The 26,701-nt window shown below is 41.9% G+C and overlaps 1 protein-coding gene across 4 annotated transcripts in view; it reads right to left on the reverse strand.

Moving 5' to 3' along the window:
- strn4 (striatin, calmodulin binding protein 4) overlaps positions 1-26,701 on the reverse strand; it is a 78,680-nt gene that overhangs the window by 6,480 nt on the left and 45,499 nt on the right. For all 4 annotated transcript variants that reach the window (XR_013964668.1, XM_080773050.1, XM_080773049.1 and 1 more), the window contains exons 11-16: positions 4,993-5,040; positions 3,920-4,041; positions 3,273-3,440; positions 1,885-2,025; positions 1,515-1,613; positions 387-473 (exon numbers count right to left, since the gene is read on the reverse strand). Coding sequence is in view for 3 of the 4 variants with exons in the window: in XM_080773050.1 (XP_080629176.1) it covers positions 387-473; positions 1,515-1,613; positions 1,885-2,025; positions 3,273-3,440; positions 3,920-4,041; positions 4,993-5,040 (665 nt within the window). In the remaining variant the exon portion in view is untranslated. The remainder of the gene's footprint in view (positions 1-386; positions 474-1,514; positions 1,614-1,884; positions 2,026-3,272; positions 3,441-3,919; positions 4,042-4,992; positions 5,041-26,701) is intronic.

Raw genomic sequence — 26,701 nt, forward strand, 5'->3', positions numbered from 1 at the left:
TGTTGTTGTAACCGTTTGTTTTTTACTGTTTGAGACCGAAGACGAATTTCCACACGTGGACAATAAATTAAACTAACTAACTAACTATAGTTCCACACTCACTCCAGAGGGCCACTATAGTTTCACTAAAGTAAGTAAGTGCCTTTAGGGTCTGTAGTGAGACAGGTGACTTACTGCCAGAGATGAGGTAAGTGCCTTTAGGGTCTGTAGTGAGACAGGTGACTTACTGCCAGAGATGAGGTAAGTGCCTTTAGGGTCTGTAGTGAGACAGGTGACTTACTGCCAGAGATGAGGTAAGTGCCTTTAGGGTCTGTAGTGAGACAGGTGACTTACTGCCAGAGATGAGGTAAGTGCCTTTAGGGTCTGTAGTGAGACAGGTGACTTACTGCCAGAGATGAGGTAAGTGCCTTTAGGGTCTGTAGTGAGACAGGTGACTGCGTCCAGGTGAGCCACCATTGAATGAACCACTTTTCCTGCATGGGAAACAACACATGAAAGCAGGTCAGCATTAGGATTCTAAAACAAAAAAAGGATTATCCCACGATTTTGTAACCCATTTTTCACCCCTGTGTCGATTATCTATTGTGATCCTGGGCTCTACACACCCTCCACCAACCTGGTCCCCATATATGGGGGACAAGGGGAGAGCAACGGACTTGAACTCATGCTTCCTTCATGCCTGAGTGTCCAAGTTGCTCCTTTTACACCCGACAGGGGGGAGTTTCCCTGGTTGGACGTAGTGCGTGGAAGGAACACGTTATTCCAACCAGTTCCTTTCCCCTCCATCAGGCACCCCGGCTGGCCAGGGGGAGGCAGTTTAGTGACCAGGATTACTGCATGTTTTTTGTGAGGGTACCTACCCTAGGGGACACGGGGAGAACATGCAAACTCCACACAGAAAGGCCCTTTCGCCAACCCCGCCTTCGGGTATGGGCACTGATGACGCGGAGGAGGAAACACGCCGCCAGCACCCACAGCGCCCCGAGCGGGAATCGAACCCAGGACCTTCTAGCTGTGAGGATTAGGACTAGGACTGCAACTATCCATTATTTTCTGAGCGATGACCTCTTCGAATAGTTGTTTAATTATTCGAAAAAGCATATACTGTATTCTTTTTTAAATATACTTTTATATACAGTATCGTGCCTGAAGACTGTCAATAGACCCGCAAGCTTGCAATAAATGATTGTGCACAGATTTGACTCCAGCACCTCACCTAAACTTTTCGGCAGATTCTTTATTTTTACATAATATCAATGAATCAATATTTGTATTTTTGACTAAATGGATTAGTCTGATTAACCAAAACAGATAAAATTCCCGATCTACAAGCTCATGACATTTTTCTATTTTGAAAATCAATAACTGTTGCACCCCTAAACCACCCCTAACCCAGGAACAAACTGAAGCAGTGTGCACGCCAACACACACACCTTATAGAAACACAGATTAGCAGCATGCACACCAACACCTTATAGAAACACAGATAAGTGTGCACACCAACACACACACACCTGTCTTGTTGTCGAGGAAACGGATGGTGCGGTTCTCATGTGCTGTGATGGAGACGGCCTCTAATGGATGGCTGACCACTTGGTTTATCAGCTCGCTGCCTACAGACCCACACACACACACACACAGCAATGATCCTTGAGCCCTGAAATCAACAATATCAGATATTTGAGGAGCATTCATTAGGTCCAGAACCTACCGTCCCTGGTCTGCGTGTGGAGGGACCATGAGGAGAACCTACCGTCCTTGGTCTGTGTGTGGAGGACCATGAGGAGAACCTACAGTCCCTGGTCTGCGTGTGGAGGACCATGAGGAGGACCTACGTACCGTCCTTGGTCTGCGTGTGGAGGACCATGAGGAGAACCTACGTACCGTCCTTGGTCTGCGTGTCGAGGACCATGATGCTCTGCTCCGTGTTGAGGTCGTAGAGCAGCGTCTCTCCGCCGTCATACGACACCACCACCTGGCTGGGGTCCGTGGTGACGAACGCCACCGAGGTGGGCGTGCCGTGCTCTAGGAGAGGACACAGAGAGACCAGGGGTCAAAGGTCAGGACACAGAGGGGTCAGGGGTCAGAGAGACCAGGGGTCAGGACACGACACCGAGAGACCAGGGCGGGGTCAGGACACGACACCGTGTAGACTAGAGAGAGAGAGAGAGAGACACACACACACACACACACACACACACACACACACGGGGCGGAGGCCCCAAGGCAGGGTTCCCCAATACATTTTCCTCAAGGGCCATATTTTGACTACTAGGGTACCAGGCTGGGGGCCCCGAGTCCGTGCGCGCAAAATAAATTGGTTATTTTACTTTTCGTTCATTAATTAATTAATTAAGCTTAGAATAGATGTAGAACTGTGGTTCTCAACCAGTGGTCCGGGGACCACCAGTGGTCCTTGAGGGGGTTCCAGGTGGTCCCCATGCAGCTAAATGATGGAGAGTTGGTAAACAAATGGACCCTTAAATAGATCCTTAACTCTTGAGTGGAAAATGAATTCATTTTCAGGGCATTTGAAAAGATATGGTAGTGATTCTCATCATTTTAATCTAAAGGATGCCCAGTTTGACATACAGTACTTAGGCTACTTAACCCAATTTAATGACATGTATATCTGTCACGACAGACCACAGACAGCTGGTACCTTTCTCCTTGTTGAACAGACAGACAGACAGCTGGTACCTTTCTCCTTGTTGAACACAGACAGACAGACAGACAGACAGCTGGTACCTTTCTCCTGCTTGAACACAGACAGACAGACAGACAGCTGGTACCTTTCTCCTGGTTGAACACAGACAGACAGACAGACAGCTGGTACCTTTCTCCTGGTTGACCACAGACAGACAGACAGACAGACAGCTGGTACCTTTCTCCTGCTTGAACACAGACAGACAGACAGACAGACAGCTGGTACCTTTCTCCTGCTTGAACACAGACAGACAGACAGACAGACAGCTGGTACCTTTCTCCTGCTTGAACACAGACAGACAGACAGACAGCTGGTACCTTTCTCCTGGTTGAACACAGACAGACAGACAGACAGACAGACAGCTGGTACCTTTCTCCTTGTTGAACACAGACAGACAGACAGACAGACAGCTGGTACCTTTCTCCTGGTTGAACACAGACAGACAGACAGACAGACAGCTGGTACCTTTCTCCTGGTTGACCACAGACAGACAGACAGACAGACAGACAGCTGGTACCTTTCTCCTGGTTGACCACAGACAGACAGACAGACAGACAGCTGGTACCTTTCTCCTTGTTGAACACAGACAGACAAGGGGTCGAGTTCTGGGGGTCCCAGATGCGGACGGTTCCGTCTGCGGAGCAGGAGGCCAGTCGATGGTGGGCTCCAGAGAACGCCAGACCCCACACGCTGTCCTCGTGACCCAGCAGGGTACTGCTCTCAATGCCAGGGTCTGGACACGGACATGTGCACGCACGCACACACACACACACACACACACACACACACACACACACACACACACACACACACACACACACACACACACACACACACACACACACACACACACACACACACACACACACACACACACACACACACACACACACACACACACACACACACACACACACACACACACACACACACACACACACACAGCGTGTACACAAAACAAACAAATGAGCAACATTAACTTGTTGTATACTAATGACATCATGTTCCCAAACTTTTCAGGTCGAGACCCGAAAGAGAGATTAGGGACTTTTGCCCGAGACGAGACGGGACCCAAACTAGTGAAAATAGCAGATCTACAATTTTCACTACTCGTTACTTTTTCTCTTTATTTATTCATGAAACACACAGAACTGATCGTAGTTGTGAACTAGCTAAAACGTGAGTTGAGCGACAGACGGACACAGAACTGACCGTAGTTGTCGTAAGGGTCCACGTTGAGGTCTGGGATCTTCCAACACCGGATGGTTCCGTCCAGCCCGCCACTGTAGCATGACTCTCCATCGTCTCCCATGGCCAGGGAGAGCACAGCCCCACTGGACACACCACAGAACAACACGTGGGTGGGTGTGTGTGTGTGTGGGGGGGGGGTGTGTGTGTGTGTGTGGGGGGGGGGGCAACAGTTAATAGAACTAATCCATTTAGTCGTTTATAAAAAAATATAGAGAATGTTTCTTTTATTTCACTCTTTTTGCAGGATACTGTCAAAAAGATATTGATATATATAGAGTGTGCAGTCCCTTCCTTGGAAGGTTTTTCTCTTTTTTGATTATATATATATATATATATATATATAATGTTTAAAAAATACAATGATAGAATAATCAGTAAGAAAATAATGTAATGTTGCAGCCCTTTTATTTATTTTTACATGTATGAGAGTATAATCTGCATGATTGTGTGATTGTGTAAAGCAAAGCAAAGCAAAGTTCTTTGTTTACCCAGGGAAGTGGACTAAGCTTGAGATTCTTGTTTACAGCCAGGCCCTGCTCATAGAACAACATTCCATGGTAGAGGTTCAATGCCTTGCTCAAGGGCACTTCAGCGGTGGTAATTTTAACATGCCGGTCCGGGGATTCGAACTGGCGACCTTCCGGTATCAAGACCGCTCCGCAAACCGTTCGGCCACCGCTGCCCTACACAAGTGTGCGTGCTTGTGTGTATCGTATGTGATTGTGTGTGTGTGTGAGTGTGTGTGTGTGTGTGTGTGTGATTGTGAGTGTGTGTGTGTGTGTGTGTGTGTGTGTGTGTGTGTGTGTGTGTGCGTTCTCTCTGCGTTGAGTCTCTGCTCACCTGTGAGCTAGAGTGTGTGCGTGAGTGAGTGAGTGTGTGTGTGTGTGTGTGTGTGGAGGAGTGTGAGTGTGAGCGTTCTCTCTGCTCACCTGTGAGCTAGTGTGTGCGTGAGTGTGTGTGTGTGTGTGTGTGTGAGTGTGAGAGTGTGAGAGTGTGAGTGTGTGTGAGTGTGTGTGTGCGTTCTCTCTGCTCACCTGTGAGCTCTGAAGGTGTAGATTGGTTCCACGTCCAGCGCAGCATTCCTACAGGAAGACCAAATCAAATCAAACTTTATTTATGAAAGCACATTTATAAACGACTGTCATCGACCAAAGTGCTGTACAAGAAAAACAATAGAACATAATACAATCAAATAAGATCAATACATCGATATCAAGCGGGTACAATGAAATAGCAGACCTACAAGTCCATAGCGCGCCACTCGGTGCATGGCGCGCTATTAAACTGGGTTAAACTAGGCTGTGATTAAAAGCCGAAAGGTCGAAAAAAAAGTCTCTGGCGGCGGCTCTGATGTGGGCAGTGTGTAACGTAGGCCTGAGGGCGGTTGCTCTGATAGACTTAAAGAGAGCCTTGTATGATTTTTTTTACCTGATATGTGATTTCAGGGTCGTTTCGCCTACTTCTACGTCCGGAGAGTTGTGATATTGGTTTTGAGTTCTTAAATGAATAAATGGGGGAAATGTCAAGGAAATGTGGAATGCTTGTACATTTAAGGACGTCATAAACCAAGCGATGAGAAGCTGTTTTCTGTGACATACTGTGGTCTGGAGGGGTCCTCTGATGTCATGTGTACAAGACCCACCCACCCCTGGGGGGGGGGGGGGGGGGGGGGGGTGGGGGTGTATTTAAGCTGAAGCCTGACTGAGATGTGGGGAGTCAGTACGGTGTTCCATTGTAACGCTTCACTGCTGTCTCCGTATTCGAATACATTTATTCCAATACTCTGAAACTCTGAATTGTGTCCGTCTCATTATTGTTGTTTCAACTATGTTATAATCTACAGATTTATTTAACAAGAGGAAGGCCATTCCAGAGCCTCGGGGCAGCCACAGTGAAAGCACGGTCTCCCTCCCCTGGTTTTAAAGCACGGTGTCCCTCCCCTGGTTTTAAAGCACGGTCTCCCTCCCCTGGTTTTAGGTAGGGCTGTTTGGGGGGTCAATAGAGAGAGGTGTGCTGACCGCATGGCTCTGACCGGCTTATGGTGTTCAAGACGTTCTGCCAAGTAAAAGGGGGCCAAGCCCATTTCCAATCAGCCCTGCCACTACCGTTGAGATAACCCATTTAGGCCGGACGTCGAAATAAAATAAGTCTTCTGAAATAATATATATTCAAAGATTTGTGCCGCATTTTCACGATTGTTCAGAAACAGCAGACCTACAAGCTCAGTGGCGAGCTATGAGCTTGTACTATAGTACTATAGTGTACCCGCATACGGCCTGTTTTGAAACCGAATATACAAAAGATATTTTGACACTACTTTTCTTTCACTTAAAGGAGGAAACTGATGACAAAAAGATACAAAAAGAGAGAACTATGACTCATTTCGACTTCATGTTGACATATCCGTGGTGCAATAGATCATATCATGGAGACGTGTGCGTGTGTGTATGTATAAGTGGCCGTTTCCAAATGTTAAAATGTAAAAGACCAATATTATTATGAAGAAAACAAGATGTTAAGACCTCTAAACCAAATAGAATAACGTTTATGCGTTGTTTATGGCTTCTGAATGTAGGTCTTTTAACATGTAAAGTCTATGGAGTGACGTCACGTCAGCACCACTAGGTCTGGAAAGGGGGCGGGGAAGGGCTGTGAGATAGGCCTATTAAGGTTGGTGAGGGGTGCGTTAAGGATTGGGAGAGGGTTAAGGTTGGGTTTAGGTGTGCTGCTGCCCCGTGGGAGGTTAGGGTTAGGGTGAGGGTTTGAGATATCGGACCAATGATATGTCTGGCTCAGGGGGGCAGTCAGACAGATATTTTGTGAAGCCACTAAGGAAATCGGGACATCCTGAAAGTTCATATAATGGCCTGTTGTGGCGCTGTCATTGGGCCCAAAAAAACCCATAGCTCCATAGAGGTCCATGTATTTGGGCCCAACTTCACCTAGACTGTATTACCTTAATAAACATGGTCATGAATACTTTCTGCTTCCAGTCACTAGTTTAAAGTCTCATTTCTCATGTCATAATATTCTTTTTGGAAAATTATGGTCCCATTTATAAAATAAATGACCATAAAGTCGCGTATGTTCTGAGGGGCGTGGCTACCGTTACAGTCTATGAACAAAATAAAAACCAACAAAGAGTAAGGGGGGAAGTCCCGCCTTGTTGTCTGGGCCAGCCAATGGCCAGCAGGGCCCAAACGGAGCCAGCCAATGGCCAGCTGGGCCTAAACGGAGCCAGCCAATGGCCAGCTGGGCCCAAACGGATCTAGAAATATGGCGACTTACGGTGCAAGGAATTACAGGCTTCATTTTACGTCCATGTTAGACCCGGGGAACACTTTGTCCATATTTTTTACAGTCTATGGTCTGGCTTCAAACAAGAGAGAGAGGTGGAAGCAAACGCAGGTGGATGACATCACAGCAGGAAGGAGTGAGGACTTCAAAATATAATAACACATATGCTCCCAAAACTATATTTCACAAAACATTACAAAATAAAAGTGTCAATAAATAATATGCGAGGGATCTTTGGTGGAATGCATTCATTCACTTGTATATCTTATATACCTGCTACATCATTTTGACTGAAACCTGTCAGCTCAATAAAATGTGTCCTTATTTGTCATTGAACTTTTAACATAGTTGGTGTTGGTGTACTTAAAACTGGACAGTTGTGTAACTTTAGAGAGATCATGACATGATAGCAGGGAAACTGCATAAGCGTGTGTGTGTGTGTGTGTGTGTGTGTGGGTCAAAATAACAGTGCTGTCATCGCTTAGGGTAGTGAAGAGAGTATATATACTCAGTGTTTGAGGTCCAAGACGATGCAGACTACGAGAATGAAACCATCGTCACTACAAGAAGAACTAATGTAGAAATGTCTGAAGAAGGACATTATGAGAGTCTTGTTCTGCACAAGATAGACGATGCCGTCTATGGAGATCTTCAGACCAAGAAGAAGTCTGGTAAGAGATATTACTAAGACTAAAAATCACCAATACAAACACGTTTAAACCTTTTAAACCCTACAATTTACAATTTACAATTTAGGCATTTAGCAGACGCTCTTAATCCAGAGCGACTTACATTAAGCAAGAACAAAAAAGCATGGGAATACATCACATAAAAACATTTATCATGAAACATGCGTAAGCTAAGAAAGTAACAGTGGAATATCTATAATGAAACTATACATATAAGCTATACATCTATACTACTATGCTACACATATGTACTATGACGTGCTATGACTACATACAATGCACTTATGCTGTCTACATAACATGCTATAAGTCTGTATCAAATGCTATCTAAGTCTACAGAATTGCTATCTAAGGGGGTGGGGTAAACCCTAGGTTCAACGATTTTAAATGATCTCCCTCCCTCCTTCTCCCACTGTATGTATATGTTTGTGTGTGTGTGAATGTGTGTGCGTGTGCGTGTGCGAGAGAGAGAGAAACTGTAGCAAGATAATGCCAAGATAAAAGAGCATTCACGCTCGCATTACATCTTATGTATATTTGTGAGTTCTCTGACTGAATTAACTAAGTACATCATTTACAAAAAATCATAAGTGCCATTTTCATTAAACCAATCAAGAACTCTAAGAGTAATAATCAAGATAGTTACCATTTGTTAACTTGTCAATAGTTCAAGCCTCTCATCCTTGAAAGCTGTCTACATATATTTATGCTTTTCCAGTCTTGACAAAGAATATGAGACAGAGGAGAGTGAGAGAGAGGACAGTTATAGAAGTGATTCACTTTATGTGTAAAAGTATTTTAGTATTTTATTTTAGAGTACTTTGGTCCGGTTGGGTTTAGCTAACGGCATTTACTCTTATCTTGTCTTTGTCTTAACAGGGAGAAGGCCTTTCAGAGTTGTTGCTGTGGTGATTTTGTGTCTTATACTGTCCGGTGGCAACATAGCCCAGGCTGTGTACTGTGAGTATTACATGTCACTAAACTACCACATCACTCACTCAGGGAGTTTGTTGCCTAGCTGTGTGTCTTATACGGCTGGGTGTGATCGGGAGGCGGACTATTTTCCGACAGCATTCTAGCCGACGGGGCAACGGTCCGCTCCGCAGCAGGGGGACCGTCGCTGCGATGCGAAAAAGCGATGGTCCGACATGCGCTGCTCCCGTGCTTGCGGTTAGGGTTAGGTTAGGATTGAGGTTTCGGATCAATATGCTGTCGGAAAAAAGACCTGCACCCAGTGTGATCACAGGCCTGGGCGTGAGCTGTGAGTATTGCATGGAGTTTGTTGCTTGACATTTTCTAGCTGTGACAACTATTAAGGCCTTGTTTAAAAAGCAGAAGTCTTGCGCACATCCAGTTCCTCGCTGGTGCTGGACAAAGGTAGATGCATACAGGAAACAATTAAGGCCACCACGGCTTTAACCCAAAATGTTGATAATTATTATTATTATTATCATCATTCATTTATTTTTGTAATCAAATTCATCGTTTATTTTTGTATTATTGCATTGCATGATATGCATCTGAAAAGTATGATGAATAAAGTAGTGTCGACAAGTGACAATGCACATGAAAAAAAGGATAATTAACAACGTTGAGATTTTCTTCTCAAATAAAGTTTTCCACCACAGATGCTTGACCTCATCATGAACAGTAGCGATAACTGTCTTTCTCATCCATTTCTGTCCTTCGCAGATCATTCACCCGGCAGTAACATCATGGCCAACGACACCCTGGTACATGATCGTAACACGCTGTCCAACAAGTCCAACTACCATACTCTGATCTTGGAGAACACCGACCTGACGCGGGAGAAGAACCGGCTAAATTCCGTCATCACCGACCTGACGCAGGAGAAGAACCGGGTCAATTCCGTCAACACCGACCTGACGCAGGAGAAGGACCGTCTAAATTCCGTCAACACCGACCTGACGCAGGAGAAGAACCGGCTAAATTCCGTCAACACCGACCTGACGCAGGAGAAGAACCGGCTAAATTCCGTCAACACCGACCTGACGCAGGAGAAGAACCGGCTAAATTCCGTCAACACCGACCTGACGCAGGAGAAGAACCGGCTAAATTCCGTCAACACCGACCTGACACAGGAGAAGAACCGGCTAAATTCCGTCAACACCGACCTGACGCAGGAGAAGAACCGGCTAAATTCCGTCAACACCGACCTGACACAGGAGAAGAACCGGCTAAATTCCGTCAACACTGACCTGACGCAGGAGAAGAACCGGCTAAATTCCGTCAACACCGACCTGACGCAGGAGAAGAACCGGCTAAATTCCGTCAACACCGACCTGACGCAGGAGAAGAACCGGCTTCAACGTGAAGTAAACCAGCTGAAGACTGGTGAGAGAAGATACAAAATAACTTAAATAATATCATTGATATTTAAATTATTATCTGGGATATAGAGGTAGAGATTCTGAGTAAGCTCATCACTGCTGATGTATGACAACTATCATAGAACAATCATTATTCTTAAGATGCACGTCACCCGTTTTCAAGCTCATCTTTATATAATATATCGGCGTCACTAATGCTCATTATAACATGGCATAATTTGTCTATGTGGACAGTTCAGAAACCTGCCTAACAATGACATCATCAATGGGGATGGCTGCTGAAATAGATTTAATATTAATAATCTAAATATATATAAGTATAACTAAATCTGTCAAATAAATGTAGTGGAGTAAAAACTACAATATTTGTAGTAGTAGGAAGTAGGTGTAGCCTCCATGCAGCTGAGCTAAAAATGTCTTCTACATCCTGACAGTTTTCGGAAAAAGCTATGTTTCTATGTCAGTCGTTCTTCGATTTAAATAAAATAGCAGACCTACAAGCTCGTAGATGAGCTTGTAGATATAATAGATGAATAGTTTTGCCTCCACTCCACTACATCTCTGACTACTATTATTATTACAACTATGTGTTAGAATTCATTATCGGTACATTGAAAATCCATCAGTAAATCTCCTGTTTGATGTTTTTAGACAAGTATGGCTGTCCCAGTGGATGGAAGAAGTTTGGACGCAGCTGTTACTACAGAACTACTGAGAAGAAATCATGGCAGGAAGGTAGAGACGAATGTCGGAGTCAAGGAGCTGATCTGGTGGTCATTAACAGTAGAGAAGAACAGGTTAGTTGTGTCCGTGTGTGTCCGTGTGTGTGTGTGTGTGTGTGTGTGTGTGTGTGTTTGAGCGTGAGTGTGTCCAGGTGTCCATCATCCAGATACGACTCAATACGACACAGCAATGTCCGTGTTCACCTATGTGTCCGCCTATGTGTCCGCCTAAGTATGTGTTAATGAGCACCAGTTATTACCAGTAGGGGCGCTGTTGTGCCAGAAACAGAGAGAGAGATGCCTGCTAATGAGAGAGAGGGGGGGGGGAGAGAGAGGGGAGTTGCACCACTCAATTCACATTGGTGTGATTTTTCCTTTATTTTTTGACGATGGGTTCTCAGATCTAATTCCATGATTATAGTGAAGAAGTGAATGTATTGGATACACAATTAATGATGATTCAATCATGTACTAATCAGGTATTCATCTATGGATTGAGCGGTGCTGTTGGTGATTATGATTCATGGATTGGTCTGACCAGGACTGGGAGCAAATGGACGTGGGTGGATGGAACACCACTGACAACACAGTGAGACATTTAACATGTTTTTATATTGTAATTCTATCAAAGTCACTGTATGTGAGTGACTGAGTGCATGTGGTTCAATAAATTGTTGTTTATTGTGCAGGTACTGGCACAATGGACTTCCCTCTGCCTATGGAGACTGTGCACAGCTCTTTCAGGTGGCTGTCCCTGGAACATGGTTTAATGGGGACTGTTCTGATCGATGGGTCTCAATCTGTGAGAAGTGATGGTTTTCACGTCATTGATCAAACTGCAGCTCCGTGTTCTACTACAGTAGTAATTAGTAGTGAAGATCATATAGTTTTATTTGATTCTGATCTAAACTTCTCAAAGCACTTCACCAACATCACGAAAACAGCCATCTACAGTACCAAATCAGGAATATTGCAAAAATCTGATCATTTCTTTCATTCAGCGATGCACAAACCCTTATTCATGCCTTTGTCACAAACCATCTGGACTACTGCAATTCTCTTTTTTCTGGACTACCAAAGAAATCCATCAATCGCCTTCAACTAGTACAAACACAGCAGCCAGAGTTCTTACAAAGACCAGGAGATATGACCATATTACTCCTGTTCTCGCCTCACTGCATTGGTTACCAGTCATGTACAGAATTGATTTTAAAATTAACTTGTTTGTTTTTAAATCACTAAATGGACTAGCACCTACATACATTTCCGACCCCGCACATACCTTCCCGTAACCTCAGATCAGCAGACAAAGTTTTACTCAACCCCCCCAACACAAAGCTGGTGACGCAAGGCGGCAGAGCCTTTGCTGCTAGGGCTCCACTGCTGTGGAACCAACTACCTCTGGAACTCAGACAGACCACTTCAGTGTCCACTTTTAAAAAACTCTTAAAAACCCACTATTATTTAAAGGCTTTTAATGAGTTTGAATGAACAGTCCAAGTTTCTGCTTTTTATCTTATCTCTCATTATTATTTTTTTGTATTTTGTATTTGACAAATTTTCATTGTTGATTTTAATTGCCTGTTTGTGTATTGTATGTGAAGCACTTTGTAAACTTGTTTTTGAAAAGTGCTATACAAGTAAAGTTATTATTATTATATTATATAAACAGTAAAGTACAAACAGTGGTGGAAAAAGTACTTTCTACTTAAGTAAAAGTATCAATACTGCAGTATTCAAAATACTATATGTTGCAAGTAAAAGACCGGAATTCAAAATGCACTCGAGTAAAAGTACACAAGTTCTGGCATTAAGATTTACTTAAAGTACCAAAAGTACTCATTATGTAGAATGTCTATCATTTCAAGTTTTCAAATGTCTAAAACTCTTTTGAAAATAGCAGATCTACAAGCTCCCAATGCGTCAGAGTCACAATAATGTTAGCTAGTAGATCAAATGATAGAAATGTATATTGGGCTGAAGTTACTTGTTACTGTAATAATAAATAAAAATGTACAAAATAACTAGTAACTAAAGTTTTCAAAAACATTTAGTTGAGTAAAAGTACAATATTAGGATCTGAGATGTAGTGGAGTAGAAGAGATTATAGTATTTGAATTGGAAATTCTCAGTAAAGTACAAATACAGCAAAATTGTACTTAAGCGAAAGTCTCAATTACTTTAGACCACTGAGTACAAACTGTTGTAGCCACTAGCCATAACCACTTTAACGCATTAACACCAGGAAAGCATGTGTCATTTTAGAGTCAAGCGTTCAAAAATAGAAGATATTCAAGCTGTCACAGCTTGGTGCCATGCACGCTGACGCTATGCGAGCTTGTACATCTGTTATACAAGTGAGCTTGTATATCAGTGATTTTCACAAGTGTTGCCTCTTTCTTATGTTATAGTATAGTTTGTTGAAAAGGAAGGGATGTCCACACAACTGTACGGACAACCCTTCCTTTTCATTGTACGTATATTTCTTGTTCAGCACCTGTAGAATTTCTGGAGATGTGCGTGCTTCCTGTTGGCTCCTATCTATAGTTTGTTGCATTAGTTTTGATGCAGTAAGTGCTTTTTTTGTAATTATTTTATTGGTATTTTTCAATTTGCTGTCATCTGTGGCCGGTAGGACCCAGGGGATCCTGACCCACAGGTTGGGAACATGTTTAACTACTTTAGCCGCTCTAAGCTCAGAGAGCGTGTTTTGAGTTTGTACTATTTTTGATCTTTTTGAACATTTTTATATTTCTGGAGTAATATGTGTTTAGTGTATGAATATGAATCATGAATATGTTTAAAATGTATTCTGTGTGGTCGTTTGCATGTTCTCCCCGTGTCCCCTAGGGTAGGAACCTTCACATGTTCTCCCTGTGTCCCCTAGGGTAGTTACCCTCATAAAAACATGCAGTAATCCTGATCTCTAAACTGCCTCCCCCTGGCCAGCCAGGGCGCCTGATGGAGGGGAAAGGAACTGGTTGGAATAACGTGTTCCTTCCACGCGCTACGTCCATCCAGGGAAACTCCCCTCTGTCAGGTGCAAAGGATCAACTTGGACACTCATGCATGAAGGAAGCATGAGTTCAAGTCCGTTGCTCTCCCCAGGTTGGCGGAGGGTGTGTAGAGCCCAGGATCACATTAGTTAATTGACACGGGGGTGAAAAATGGGTTACAAAATCGTAGGATAAAAAAATAAAAAATAAAATGTATGAATATTCATGAATAATGTTGTTCAGATGTTCAGCTAGCAGAGCAGGTTGAAAGATCTTAAAGGGATAGTTCACCCCAAAAAGATATCTCTTTATTTAGGTCAGTGATTTTTACTGATTCATTTCGAATTCATTAATATTATAGAAAAGAATAACGCAAATGTACACATTTTAATCGCGCAGTATTGTGCAGTTTGAAAGTATTGTTTTTTTAATACAGAAGGTCCTTTATAGGCTACCTATCCTGAATATATTCCTATAATTGTTGCTACAAAATTGCACTGATCTGTTCAGTACCACCTTGATAAAACAATAAACTATATTGTGTTGCTTAAGCTTATGTATTTATTCACTATTTATTGATTGACTCGCATTCCAAGGAAGCCATTTCCTTAAATTGTGTACATTGCTTTAAAGAAGATGAGTTGTTTGAGAGGTTTCTAGGTTTCAATGTGATCTCGCATATTATATAAATGAATAGAAGATCAGTCAGTCTATCATATGATTCTAAAGTAAAGGGCACGAAAAGCTACTACAGTGTAACCGCATACGGCCTGTTTTGAAACCGAATATACAAAAGATATTTTGACACTACTTTTCTTTCACTTAAAGGAGGAAACCGATGACAAAAAGATACAAAAAGAGAGAACTATGACTCATTTCGACATCATGTTGACATATCCGTGGTGCAATAGATCATATCATGGAGATGCATCCGGTCCGGTACGCTCTTTAACCATTTAGACCTGAAGACATTTCTGCAAATGTCTTCTAAATCCTGACAGTTTTCTGAAAAGCCAATGTTTCTATTTTTCAAAGTTTTTCATGTCCAGGATCCCAAATATATATGTAATAGGCCGCCGACCCCCATCTGAAAATATGTTGTTCCAGGGACCCCCCATGAAGCAAAGATTGAGTTAAAAACGATCGCTCTGACAGAATATATTCAAAGATTTGCACCACATTTTCACGATTTTTCAAAAATAGCAGACCTACAAGCTCGTAGCGTGGCACTCGGTGCCGCGCTATGAGCTTGTAGATCTGCTATTTTTCAATAGCTAAAGTATAACATAATTCTTAAAACACCAAAAGGGGTTCCCGCCCGTCAATACACCATTGGTTCTCAAAGTTGGGGGTCTCAGCTGGTCCTTAGAAGGGTAGAAACTAAAATCAGCCAAAGAATGTATCATTCATATAATGTACAGTACTATGCTGCGTGAATAAACATACAATTTGATAGCATACAGTAGATCACCCAGGTTTTATGGTTTTTCAATCCCCACACGTGTGCGTGTGTGTGTGTATGTATAAGTGGCCGTTTCCAAATGTTAAAATGTAAAAGACCAATATTATTATGAAGAAAACAAGATGTTAAGACCTCTAAACCAAATAGAATAACGTTTATGCGTTGTTTATGGCTTCTGAATGTAGGTCTTTTAACATGTAAAGTCTATGGAGTGACGTCACGTCAGCACCACTAGGTCTGGAAAGGGGGCGGGGAAGGGCTGTGAGATAAGCCTATTAAGGTTGGTGAGGGGTGCGTTAAGGGTTGGGAGAGGGTTAAGGTTGGGTTTAGGTGTGCTGCTGCCCCGTGGGAGGTTAGGGTTAGGGTGAGGGTTTGAGATATCGGACCAATGATATGGCTCAGGGGGGCAGTCAGACAGATATTTTGTGAAGCCACTAAGGAAATCGGGACATCCTGAAAGTTCATATAATGGCCTGTTGTGGCGCTGTCATTGGGCCCAAAAAAACCCATAGCTCCATAGAGGTCCATGTATTTGGGCCCAACTTCACCTAGACTGTATTACCTTAATAAACATGGTCATGAATACTTTCTGCTTCCAGTCACTAGTTTATGTTAGACCCGGGGAACACTTTGTCCATATTTTTTACAGTCTATGGTCTGGCTTCAAACAAGAGAGAGAGGTGGAAGAAAACGCAGGTGGATGACATCACAGCAGGAAGGAGTGAGGACTAATATAATAACACATATGCTCCAAAAACGATCTATTGCACAAAACATTACAAAATAAAAGTGTCAATAAATAATACCTGTATGTGAGGGATCTTTGGTGGAATGCATTCATTCACTTGTATATCTTATATACCTGCTACATCATTTTGACTGAAACCTGTCAGCTCAATAAAATGTGTCCTCATTTGTCATTGAACTTTTAACATTGTTGGTGTTGGTGTTCTTAAAACTGGACAGTTGTGTGTTGTGTAACTTTAGAGAGATCATCACATGATAGCAGGGAAACTGCATAAGCGTGTGTGTGTGGCAGTGGCGGAACAACATTGGGCCGGGCCGGGGGGTGAGACAGCACGACCGGGCCTCACCGAACCAGACTCCCAACAGCACCCATCCCCCCCCCCCCCCCCCCCCGAACGGAAGAAAAAATAATTACGTTAACAGTTGCTGCTGAGCTGATCACAGTCACAGATAGAGGCCGGGAAAGTGTTATATTTGGTTGATCGCGTCAATGCAATGCACACACGAGAGAGAGAGAGAGAGACGTAGATGTGTGTGAGGAGCTGATCACAGTCACAGATAGAGGGAAAGTGTTATATTTGGTTGATCGCGTCTGTGTCTGTGACATTGCGCAGCAATGCACACACGAGAGAGAGAGAGAGAGAGAGAGAGAGAGAGAGGTGCTGCGTGTTAAAAAATAAATAGGCTACTACTCATCTTTGTGTTCTGTTTCACTTGCTGATTGATCGCACACAGGGAAAAGCAACAAGAAGGGGTTTAGAATCGAAACAGTCCGTTGTGGAGAAAAGGAAGTCCACACATGTATATGCACTCCTAAATTCTCACAGAGTGATTAGCCTACTAATGAGTGACAGGTGCTGCCACTTTTGTAGCCCTGGACCGCTTATACAGCGAGTCTCTCTCTGTGGAAGTCCCTTCTGCAGCCCCAGCTTCTCTATAAAATGCACTATTTTAATCATTAAATAAAATTAATCCAACCAGATCGGCGCAGGCAAAACCCGAAAATGCCATAGTCGAAGAAATGACTGCCCGGTAAAATGCAGGGTACATTGCGTTATTAAGATGGCACAGTGTATTTTAGAGAAGCTGGGGACCTGAGACGCTTCCCAGATACGAAAATAGACTTTTAACAAGGTCTAGCAGGCTTTGTGTCGGTGAGTAGTTACGTGGTTTTGTTTATTTGCTGGGATTTGAAAACCCGCGCACGGGAGTGAGAATATCACCAGAGGGCTGCGGAAGGGACTTCCACAGGGCGTCAGAGAGAGACTTGCACTTTTGGAGCGTGGCTGGGATGTTTGTTGGAGAGAGTGTGAGACAGACTCCACGGTGCTTGTACAGTCCAGCGCAGTACATTCTCATCATACATGATATTTTGCTAAAGTGTAGGCTATTATAGGCTATATAAGCTCTGTATCTGGTTAATTGCGGGATTCGTGGGGGCCCGCTGGTTTTATCAGTCGTGAGTGACTGTGTAAAAAAATCGTCAATCGATCATCTGACAGCCCGGGCCCCCCGGAGGTCCGGGCCGGGGTGTGACCACCCCCCTCACCCCCCCGGTAGCTCCGCCCCTGGTGTGTGGGTCAAAATAACAGTGCTGTCATCGCTTAGGGTAGTGAAGATAGTATATATACTCAGTGTTGTGAAAAAAAAACATTGAGGTCCAAGACGATGAAGACTACGAGAATGAAACCATCGTCACAACAAAAGGAACTAATAGACCTAGTAGAAATGTCTGAAGAAGGACATTATGAGCGTCTTGATCGGCACAAGATAGACGATGCCGTCTATGGAGATATTCAGACCAAGAAGAAGAAGTCTGGTAAGAGATATTACTAAGACTAAAAATCACCAATACAAACGTTTAAACCTTTTAAACCCTAGGTTCAACGATTTTAAATGATCTCCCTCCCTCCTTCTCCCACTGTATGTATAAGTTTGTGTGTGTGTGTGTGAATGTGTGTGCGTGTGCGTGTGCGAGAGAGAGAGAAACTGTAGCAAGATAATGCCAAGATAAAAGAGCATTCACGCTCGCATTACATCTTATGTATATTTGTGAGTTCTCTGACTGAATGAACTAAGTACATAATTTACAAAAAATCATTAAAGTGCCATTTTCATTAAACCAATCAAGGACTCTAAGAGTAATAATCAAGATAGTTACCATTTGTTAACTTGTCAATAGTTCAAGCCTCTCATCCTTGAAAGCTGTCTACATATATTTATGCTTTTCTAGTCTTGACAAAGAATATGAGACAGAGGAGAGTTGAGGCCGAGGACAGTTATAGAAGTGATTAACTTTATGTGTAAAAGTATTTTAGTATTTTAATTTAGAGTACTTTGGTCCGGTTGGGTTTAGCTAACGGCATTTACTCTTATCTTGTCTTTGTCTTAACAGGGAGAAGGCCTTTCAGAGTTGTTGCTGTGGTGATTTTGTGTCTTATACTGTCCGGTGGCAACATAGCCCAGGCTGTGTACTGTGAGTATTACATGTCACTAAACTACCACATCACTCACTCAGGGAGTTTGTTGCCTAGCTGGGTGTGATCACAGGCCTGGGCGTGAGCTGTGAGTATTGCATAGAGTTTGTTGCTTGACATTTTCTAGCTGTGACAACTATTAAGGCCTTGTTTAAAAAGCACATCTAGTTCCTCGCTGGTGCTGGACAAAGGTAGATGCATACAGGAAACAATTAAGGCCACCACAGCTTTAACCCAAAATGTTGATAATTATTATTATTATTATCATCATTCATTTATTTTTGTAATCAAATTCATCGTTTCTTTTTGTATTATTGCATTGCATGATATGCATCTGAAAAGTATGATGAATAAAGTAGTGTTGACAAGTGACAATGCACATGAAAAAAAGGATAATTAACAACGTTGAGATTTTCTTCTCAAATAAAGTGTTCCACCACAGATGCTTGACCTCATCATGAACAGTAGCGATAACTGTCTTTATCATCCATTTCTGTCCTTCGCAGATCATTCACCCGGCAGTAACATCATGGCCAACGACACCCTGGTACATGATCATAACACGCTGTCCAACAAGTCCAACTACCATACTCTGATCTTGGAGAACACCGACCTGACGCGGGAGAAGAACCGGCTAAATTCCGTCATCACCGACCTGACGCAGGAGAAGAACCGGCTTCAACGTGAAGTAAACCAGCTGAAGACACAGACAGCAGGTGAGAGAAGATACAAAATAACTTAAATAATATCATTGATATTTAAATTATTATCTGGGATATAGAGGTAGAGATTCTGAGTAAGCTCATCACTGCTGGTGTATGACAACTATCATAGAACAATCATTATTCTTAAGATGCACGTCACCCGTTTTCAAGCTCATCTTTATATAATATATCAGCGTCACTAATGCTCATTATAACATGGCATAATTTGTCTATGTGGACAGTTCAGAAACCTGCCTACCAATGACATCATCAATGGGGATGGCTGCTGAAATAGATTTAATATTAATAATCTAAATATATAAAGTATAACTAAATCTGTCAAATAAATGTAGTGGAGTAAAAACTACAATATTTGTAGTAGTAGGAAGTAGGTGTAGCCTCCATGCAGCCTGCAACAGTCCTGCTAATCGGGCTCAGCCCTATTGGCACGGTAGGCTGCACGTTGGTCTGGTGAGTGGGAGCCCCGGCCCCCGGGTTCAATCCACGCTGCCGCGTAATGCTACATAGGCCTACCACAAAATTGAAATATTTAACCCATTTTGACCTGAGATCAGATTCTAAAAATGTCTTCTACATCCTGACAGTTTTCGGAAAAAGCTATGTTTCTATGTCAGTCGTTCTTCGATTTAAATAAAATAGCAGACCTACAAGCTCGTAGATGAGCTTGTAGATATAATAGATGAATAGTTTTGCCTCCACTCCACTACATCTCTGACTACTATTATTATTACAACTATGTGTTAGAATTCATTATCGGTACATTGAAAATCCATCAGTAAATCTCCTGTTTGATGTTTTTAGACAAGTCTGGCTGTCCCAGTGGATGGAAGAAGTTTGGACGCAGCTGTTACTACAGAACTACTGAGAAGAAATCATGGCAGGAAGGTAGAGACGAATGTCGGAGTCTAGGAGCTGATCTGGTGGTCATTAACAGTGGAGAAGAACAGGTTAGTTGTGTCCGTGTGTCCCTGTGTGTGTGTGTCCGTGTGTGTCCGTGTGTGTGTGTGTGTGTGTGTGTGTGTGTGTGTTTGAGCGTGAGTGTGTCCAGGTGTCCATCATCCAGATACGACTCAAGGAAATAGGGTGTTATTTTTGAGTGGTGCAACCACTCCAAGGAACAGCAATGTCCGTGTTCACCTATGTGTCCGCCTAAGTATGTGTTAATGAGCACCAGTTATTACCAGTAGGGGCGCTGTTGTGCCAGAAACAGAGAGAGAGATGCCTGCTAATGAGAGAGGGGGGGGGGGGGAGAGAGGGGAGTTGCACCACTCAATTCACATTGGTGTGATTTTTCCTTTATTTCTTGACGATGGGTTCTCAGATCTAATTCCATGATTATAGTGAAGAAGTGAATGTATTGGATACACAATTAATGATGATTCAATCATGTACTAATCAGGTATTCATCTATGGATTGAGAGGTGGTGATTCTGATTCATGGATTGGTCTGACCAGGACTGGGGGCAGCTGGACGTGGGTGGATGGAACACCAGTGACAACACAGTGAGACATTTAACATGTTTTTATATTGTAATTCTATCAAAGTCACTGTATGTGAGTGACTGAGTGCATGTGGTTCAATAAATTGTTGTTTATTGTGCAGGTACTGGCACCGTGGATTTCCCGATGCCAATGGAGACTGTGCACAGTTCTTTCACGTGGCTGTCCCTGGAACATGGTTTAATTGGCCATGTTCTGATGGATGGGTCTCAATCTGTGAGAAGTGATGGTTTTCACGTCATTGATCAAACTGCAGCTCCGTGTTCTACTACAGTAGTAATTAGTAGTGAAGATCATATAGTTTTATTTGATTCTGATCTAAACTTCTCAAAGCACTTCACCAACATCACGAAAACAGCCATCTACAGTACCAAATCAGGAATATTGCAAATATGACTGATCATTTCTTTCATTCAGCGATGCACAAACCCTTATTCATGCCTTTGTCACAAACCATCTGGACTACTGCAATTCTCTTTTTTCTGGACTCCCAAAGAAATCCATCAATCGCCTTCAACTAGTACAAACACAGCAGCCAGAGTTCTTACAAAGACCAGGAGATATGACCATATTACTCCTGTTCTCGCCTCACTGCATTGGTTACCAGTCATGTACAGAATTGATTTTAAAATGAACTTGTTTGTTTTTAAATCACTAAATGGACTAGCACCTACATACATTTCCGACCTCTTGTCCCCGCACATACCTTCCCGTAACCTCAGATCAGCAGACAAAGTTTTACTCAACCCCCCCAACACAAAGCTGGTGACGCAAGGCGGCAGAGCCTTTGCTGCTAGGGCTCCACTGCTGTGGAACCAACTACCCCTGGAACTCAGACAGACCACTTCAGTGTCCACTTTTAAAAAACTCTTAAAAACCCACTATTATTTAAAGGCTTTTAATGAGTTTGAATGAACAGTCCAAGTTTCTGCTTTTTATCTTATCTCTCATTATTATTTTTTTGTATTTTCTATTTGACAAATTTTCATTGTTGATTTTAATTGCCTGTTTGTGTATTGTATGTGAAGCACTTTGTAAACTTGTTTTTGAAAAGTGCTATACAAGTAAAGTTATTATTATTATATTATATAAACAGTAAAGTACAAACAGTGGTGGAAAAAGTACTTTCTACTTAAGTAAAAGTATCAATACTGCAGTATTCAAATACTATATGTTGCAAGTAAAAGACCGGAATTCAAAATGCACTTGAGTAAAAGTACACAAGTTCTGGCATTAAGATTTACTTAAAGTACCAAAAGTACTCATTATGTAGAATGTCTATCATTTCAAGTTTTCAAATGTCTAAAAATCGTTTGAAAATAGTAGATCTACAAGCTCTCAATGCGTCACACAATACTCACAATAAAACTCACAATAATGTTAGCTAGTAGATAAAATGATAGAAATGTATATTGGGCTGAAATTACTTGTTACTGTAATAATAATAAAAATGTACAAAGTAACTAGTAACTAAAGTTTAAAAAAAAAAATTGTTGAGTAAAAGTACAATATTAGGATCTGAGATGTAGTGGAGTAGAAGAGATTATAGTATTTGAATTGGAAATACTCAGTAAAGTACAAATACAGCAAAATTGTACTTAACTCATTTTGGGCAGGAACCCCTTTTGGTGTAAGCATCTGCTATTTTTCAATAGCTAAAGCATAACATTATGCTTTAAATTTTGAAAAATCATTTTAGAGTCAAGCGTTCAAAAATAGAAGATATTCAAGCTGTCACAGCTTGGTGCCATGCACGCTGACGCTATGCGAGCTATGCTATACAAGTGAGCTTGTATATCAGTGATTTTCACAAGTGTTGCCTCTTTCTTATGTTATAGTATAGTTTGTTGAAAAGGAAGGGATGTCCACACAACTGTACGGACAACCCTTCCTTTTCATTGTACGTATATTTCTTGTTCAGCACCTGTAGAATTTGTTGCATTAGTTTTGATGCAGTAAGTGCTTTTTTTGTAATTCTTTTATTGGTATTTTTCAATTTGCTGTCATCTGTGGACGGTAGGACCCAGGGGATCCTGACCCACAGGTTGGGAACATGTTTAACTACTTGAGGCCCTATAAAATAGCCTCTCTAAGCTCAGAGAGCGTGTTTTGAGTTTGTACATATGCTATTTTTGATCTTTTTGAACATTTTTATATTTCTGGAGTAATATGTGTTTAGTTTATGAATATATGAATATATGTTTAAAATGTATTCGGTGTGCTCGTTTGCATGTTCTCCCCGTGTCCCCTAGGGTAGGAACCCTCACATGTTCTCCCTGTGTCCCCTAGGGTAGGTACCCTCACAAAAACATGCAGTAATCCTGGTCTCTAAACTGCCTCCCCCTGGCCAGCCGGGGCGCCTGATGGAGGGGAAAGGAACTGGTTGGAATAACGTGTTCCTTCCACGCGCTACGTCCAACCAGGGAAACTCCCCTCTGTCAGGTGAAAAGGATCAACTTGGACACTCATGCATGAAGGAAGCATGAGTTCAAGTCTGTTGCTCTCCCCAGGTTGGCGGAGGGTGTGTAGAGCCCAGGATCACATTAGATAATTGACACGGGGGTGAAAAATGGGTTACAAAATCGTGGGATAAAAAGAATAAAATGTATGAATATGCATGAATAATGTTGTTCAGATGTTCAGCTAGCAGAGCAGGTTGAAAGATCTTAAAGGGATAGTTCACCCCAAAAAGATATCTCTTTATTTAGGTCAGTTATTTTTACTGATTCATTTCGAATTCATTAATATTATAGAAAAGAATAACGCAAATGTACACATTTTAATCGTGCAGTATTGTGCAGTTTGAAAGTATTGTTTTTTTTAATACAGAAGGTCCTTTATAGGCTACCTATCCTGAATATATTCCTATAATTGTTGCTACAAAATTGCACTGATCTGTTCAGTACCACCTTGATAAAACAATAAACTATATTGTGTTGCTTAAGCTTATGTATTTATTCACTATTTATTGATTGACTCGCATTCCAAGGAAGCCATTTCCTTAAATTGTGTACATTGCTTTAACCCATTCTGACCTGAGATCAGATTCATACGAGGTTTCCACTGGACACACACTGGTCTGATTAAGCCATTCTGACCTGAGATCAGATTCTAAAAATGCCAGTCGTTCTTCGATTTTTCAAAAAATAGCAGACCTACAAGCTCATAGCGCGCCACTCGGTGGCGCGCTATGAGCTTGTAGATCTGCTATTTTTCAATAGCTAAAGCATAACATGATGCTGAACACCAAAATGGGTTCCCGGTCAGAATGGGTTAAAGAAGATGAGTTGTTTGAGAGGTTTCTAGGTTTCAATGTGATCTCGCATATTATATAAATGAATAGAAGATCAGTCAGTCTATCATATGATTCTAAAGTAAAGGGCACGAAAAGCTACTATAGTGTAACCGCATACGGCCGGTTTTGAAACCGAATATACAAAAGATATTTTGACACTACTTTTCTTTCACTTAAAGGAGGAAACTGATGACAAAAAGATACAAAAAGAGAGAACTATGACTCATTTCGACTTCATGTTGACATATCCGTGGTGCAATAGATCATATCAGATGCATCCGGTCCGGTACGCTCTTTAACCATTTAGACCTGAAGACATTTCTGCAAATGTCTTCTAAATCCTGACAGTTTTCTGAAAAGCCAATGTTTCTATTTTTCAAAGTTTTTCATGTCAAGGACCACAAATATATATGTAATAGGCCGCCGACCCCCATCTGAAAATATGTTGTTCCAGGGACCCCCCATGAAGCAAAGATTGAGTTAAAAACGATCGCTCTGACAGAATATATTCAAAGATTTGCACCACATTTTCACGATTTCTCAAAAATAGCAGACCTACAAGCTCGTAGCGTGGCACTCGGTGCCGCGCTATGAGCTTGTAGATCTGCTATTTTTCAATAGTATAACATAATTCTTAAAACACCAAAAGGGGTTCCCGCCCGTCACTACACCATTGGTTCTCTCAGCTGGTCCTTAGAAGGGTAGAAACTAAAATCAGCCAAAGAATGTATCATTCATATAATGTACAGTACTATGCTGCGTGAATAAACATACAATTTGATAGCATACAGTAGATCACCCAGGTTTTATGGTTTTTCAATCCCCACACGTGTGCGTGTGTGTGTGTATGTATAAGTGGCCGTTTCCAAATGTAAAATGTAAAAGACCAATATTATTATGAAGAAAACAAGATGTTAAGACCTCTAAACCAAATAGAATAACGTTTATGCGTTGTTTATGGCTTCTGAATGTAGGTCTTTTAACATGTAAAGTCTATGGAGTGACGTCACGTCAGCACCACTAGGTCTGGAAAGGGGGCGTGGAAGGGCTGTGAGATAGGCCTATTAAGGTTGGTGAGGGGTGCGTTAAGGGTTGGGAGAGGGTTAAGGTTGGGTTTAGGTGTGCTGCTGCCCAGTGGGGGGTTAGGGTTAGGGTGAGGGTTTGAGATATCGGACCAATGATATGTCTGGCATATGTTTACAGTCTATGGTCTGGCTTCAAACAAGAGAGAGAGGTGGAAGCAAACGCAGGTGGATGACATCACAGCAGGAAGGAGTGAGGACTTCAAAATATAATAACACATATGTTCCCAAAACGATCTATTGCACAAAACATTACAAAATAAAAGTGTCAATAAATAATATGCGAGGGATCTTTGGTGGAATGCATTCATTCACTTGTATATCTTATATACCTGCTACATCATTTTGACTGAAACCTGTCAGCTCAATAAAATGTGTCCTTATTTGTCATTGAACTTTTAACATTGTTGGTGTTGGTGTTCTTAAAACTGGACAGTTGTGTGTTGTGTAACTTTAGAGAGATCATCACATGATAGCATGGAAACTGCATAAGCGTGTGTGTGTGTGTGTGTGGGGGTCAAAATAACAGTGCTGTCATCACTTAGGGTAGTGAAGATAGTATATATACTCAGTGTTGTGAAAAAAAAACATTGAGGTCCAAGACGATGAAGACTACGAGAATGAAACCATCGTCACAACAAAAGGAACTAATAGACCTAGTAGAAATGTCTGAAGAAGGACATTATGAGTGTTTTGATCGGCACAAGATAGACGATGCCGTCTATGGAGATCTTCAGACCAAGAAGAAGTCTGGTAAGAGATATTACTAAGACTAAAAATCACCAATACAAACGTTTAAACCTTTTAAACCCTAGGTTCAACGATTTTAAATGATCTCCCTCCCTCTTTCTCCCACTGTATGTATATGTTTGTGTGTGTGTGAATGTGTGTGCGTGTGCGTGTGCGAGAGAGAGAGAAACTGTAGCAAGATAATGCCAAGATAAAAGAGCATTCACGCTCGCATTACATCTTATGTATATTTGTGAATTCTCTGACTGAATTAACTAAGTACATCATTTACAAAAAATCATAAGTGCCATTTTCATTAAACCAATCAAGAACTCTAAGAGTAATAATCAAGGTAGTTACCATTTGTTAACTTGTCAATAGTTCAAGCCTCTCATCCTTGAAAGCTGTCTACATATATTTATGCTTTTCCAGTCTTGACAAAGAATATGAGACAGAGGAGAGTGAGAGAGAGGACAGTTATAGAAGTGATTCACTTTATGTGTAAAAGTATTTTAGTATTTTATTTTAGAGTACTTTGGTCCGGTTGGGTTTAGCTAACGGCATTTACTCTTATCTTGTTTTTGTCTTAACAGGGAGAAGGCCTTTCAGAGTTGTTGCTGTGGTGATTTTGTGTCTTATACTGTCCGGTGGCAACATAGCCCAGGCTGTGT

This window comes from Protomyctophum bolini (assembly GCF_963924005.1).
Source record: "Protomyctophum bolini genome assembly, chromosome: 9".
Taxonomy (NCBI): domain Eukaryota; kingdom Metazoa; phylum Chordata; class Actinopteri; order Myctophiformes; family Myctophidae; genus Protomyctophum; species Protomyctophum bolini.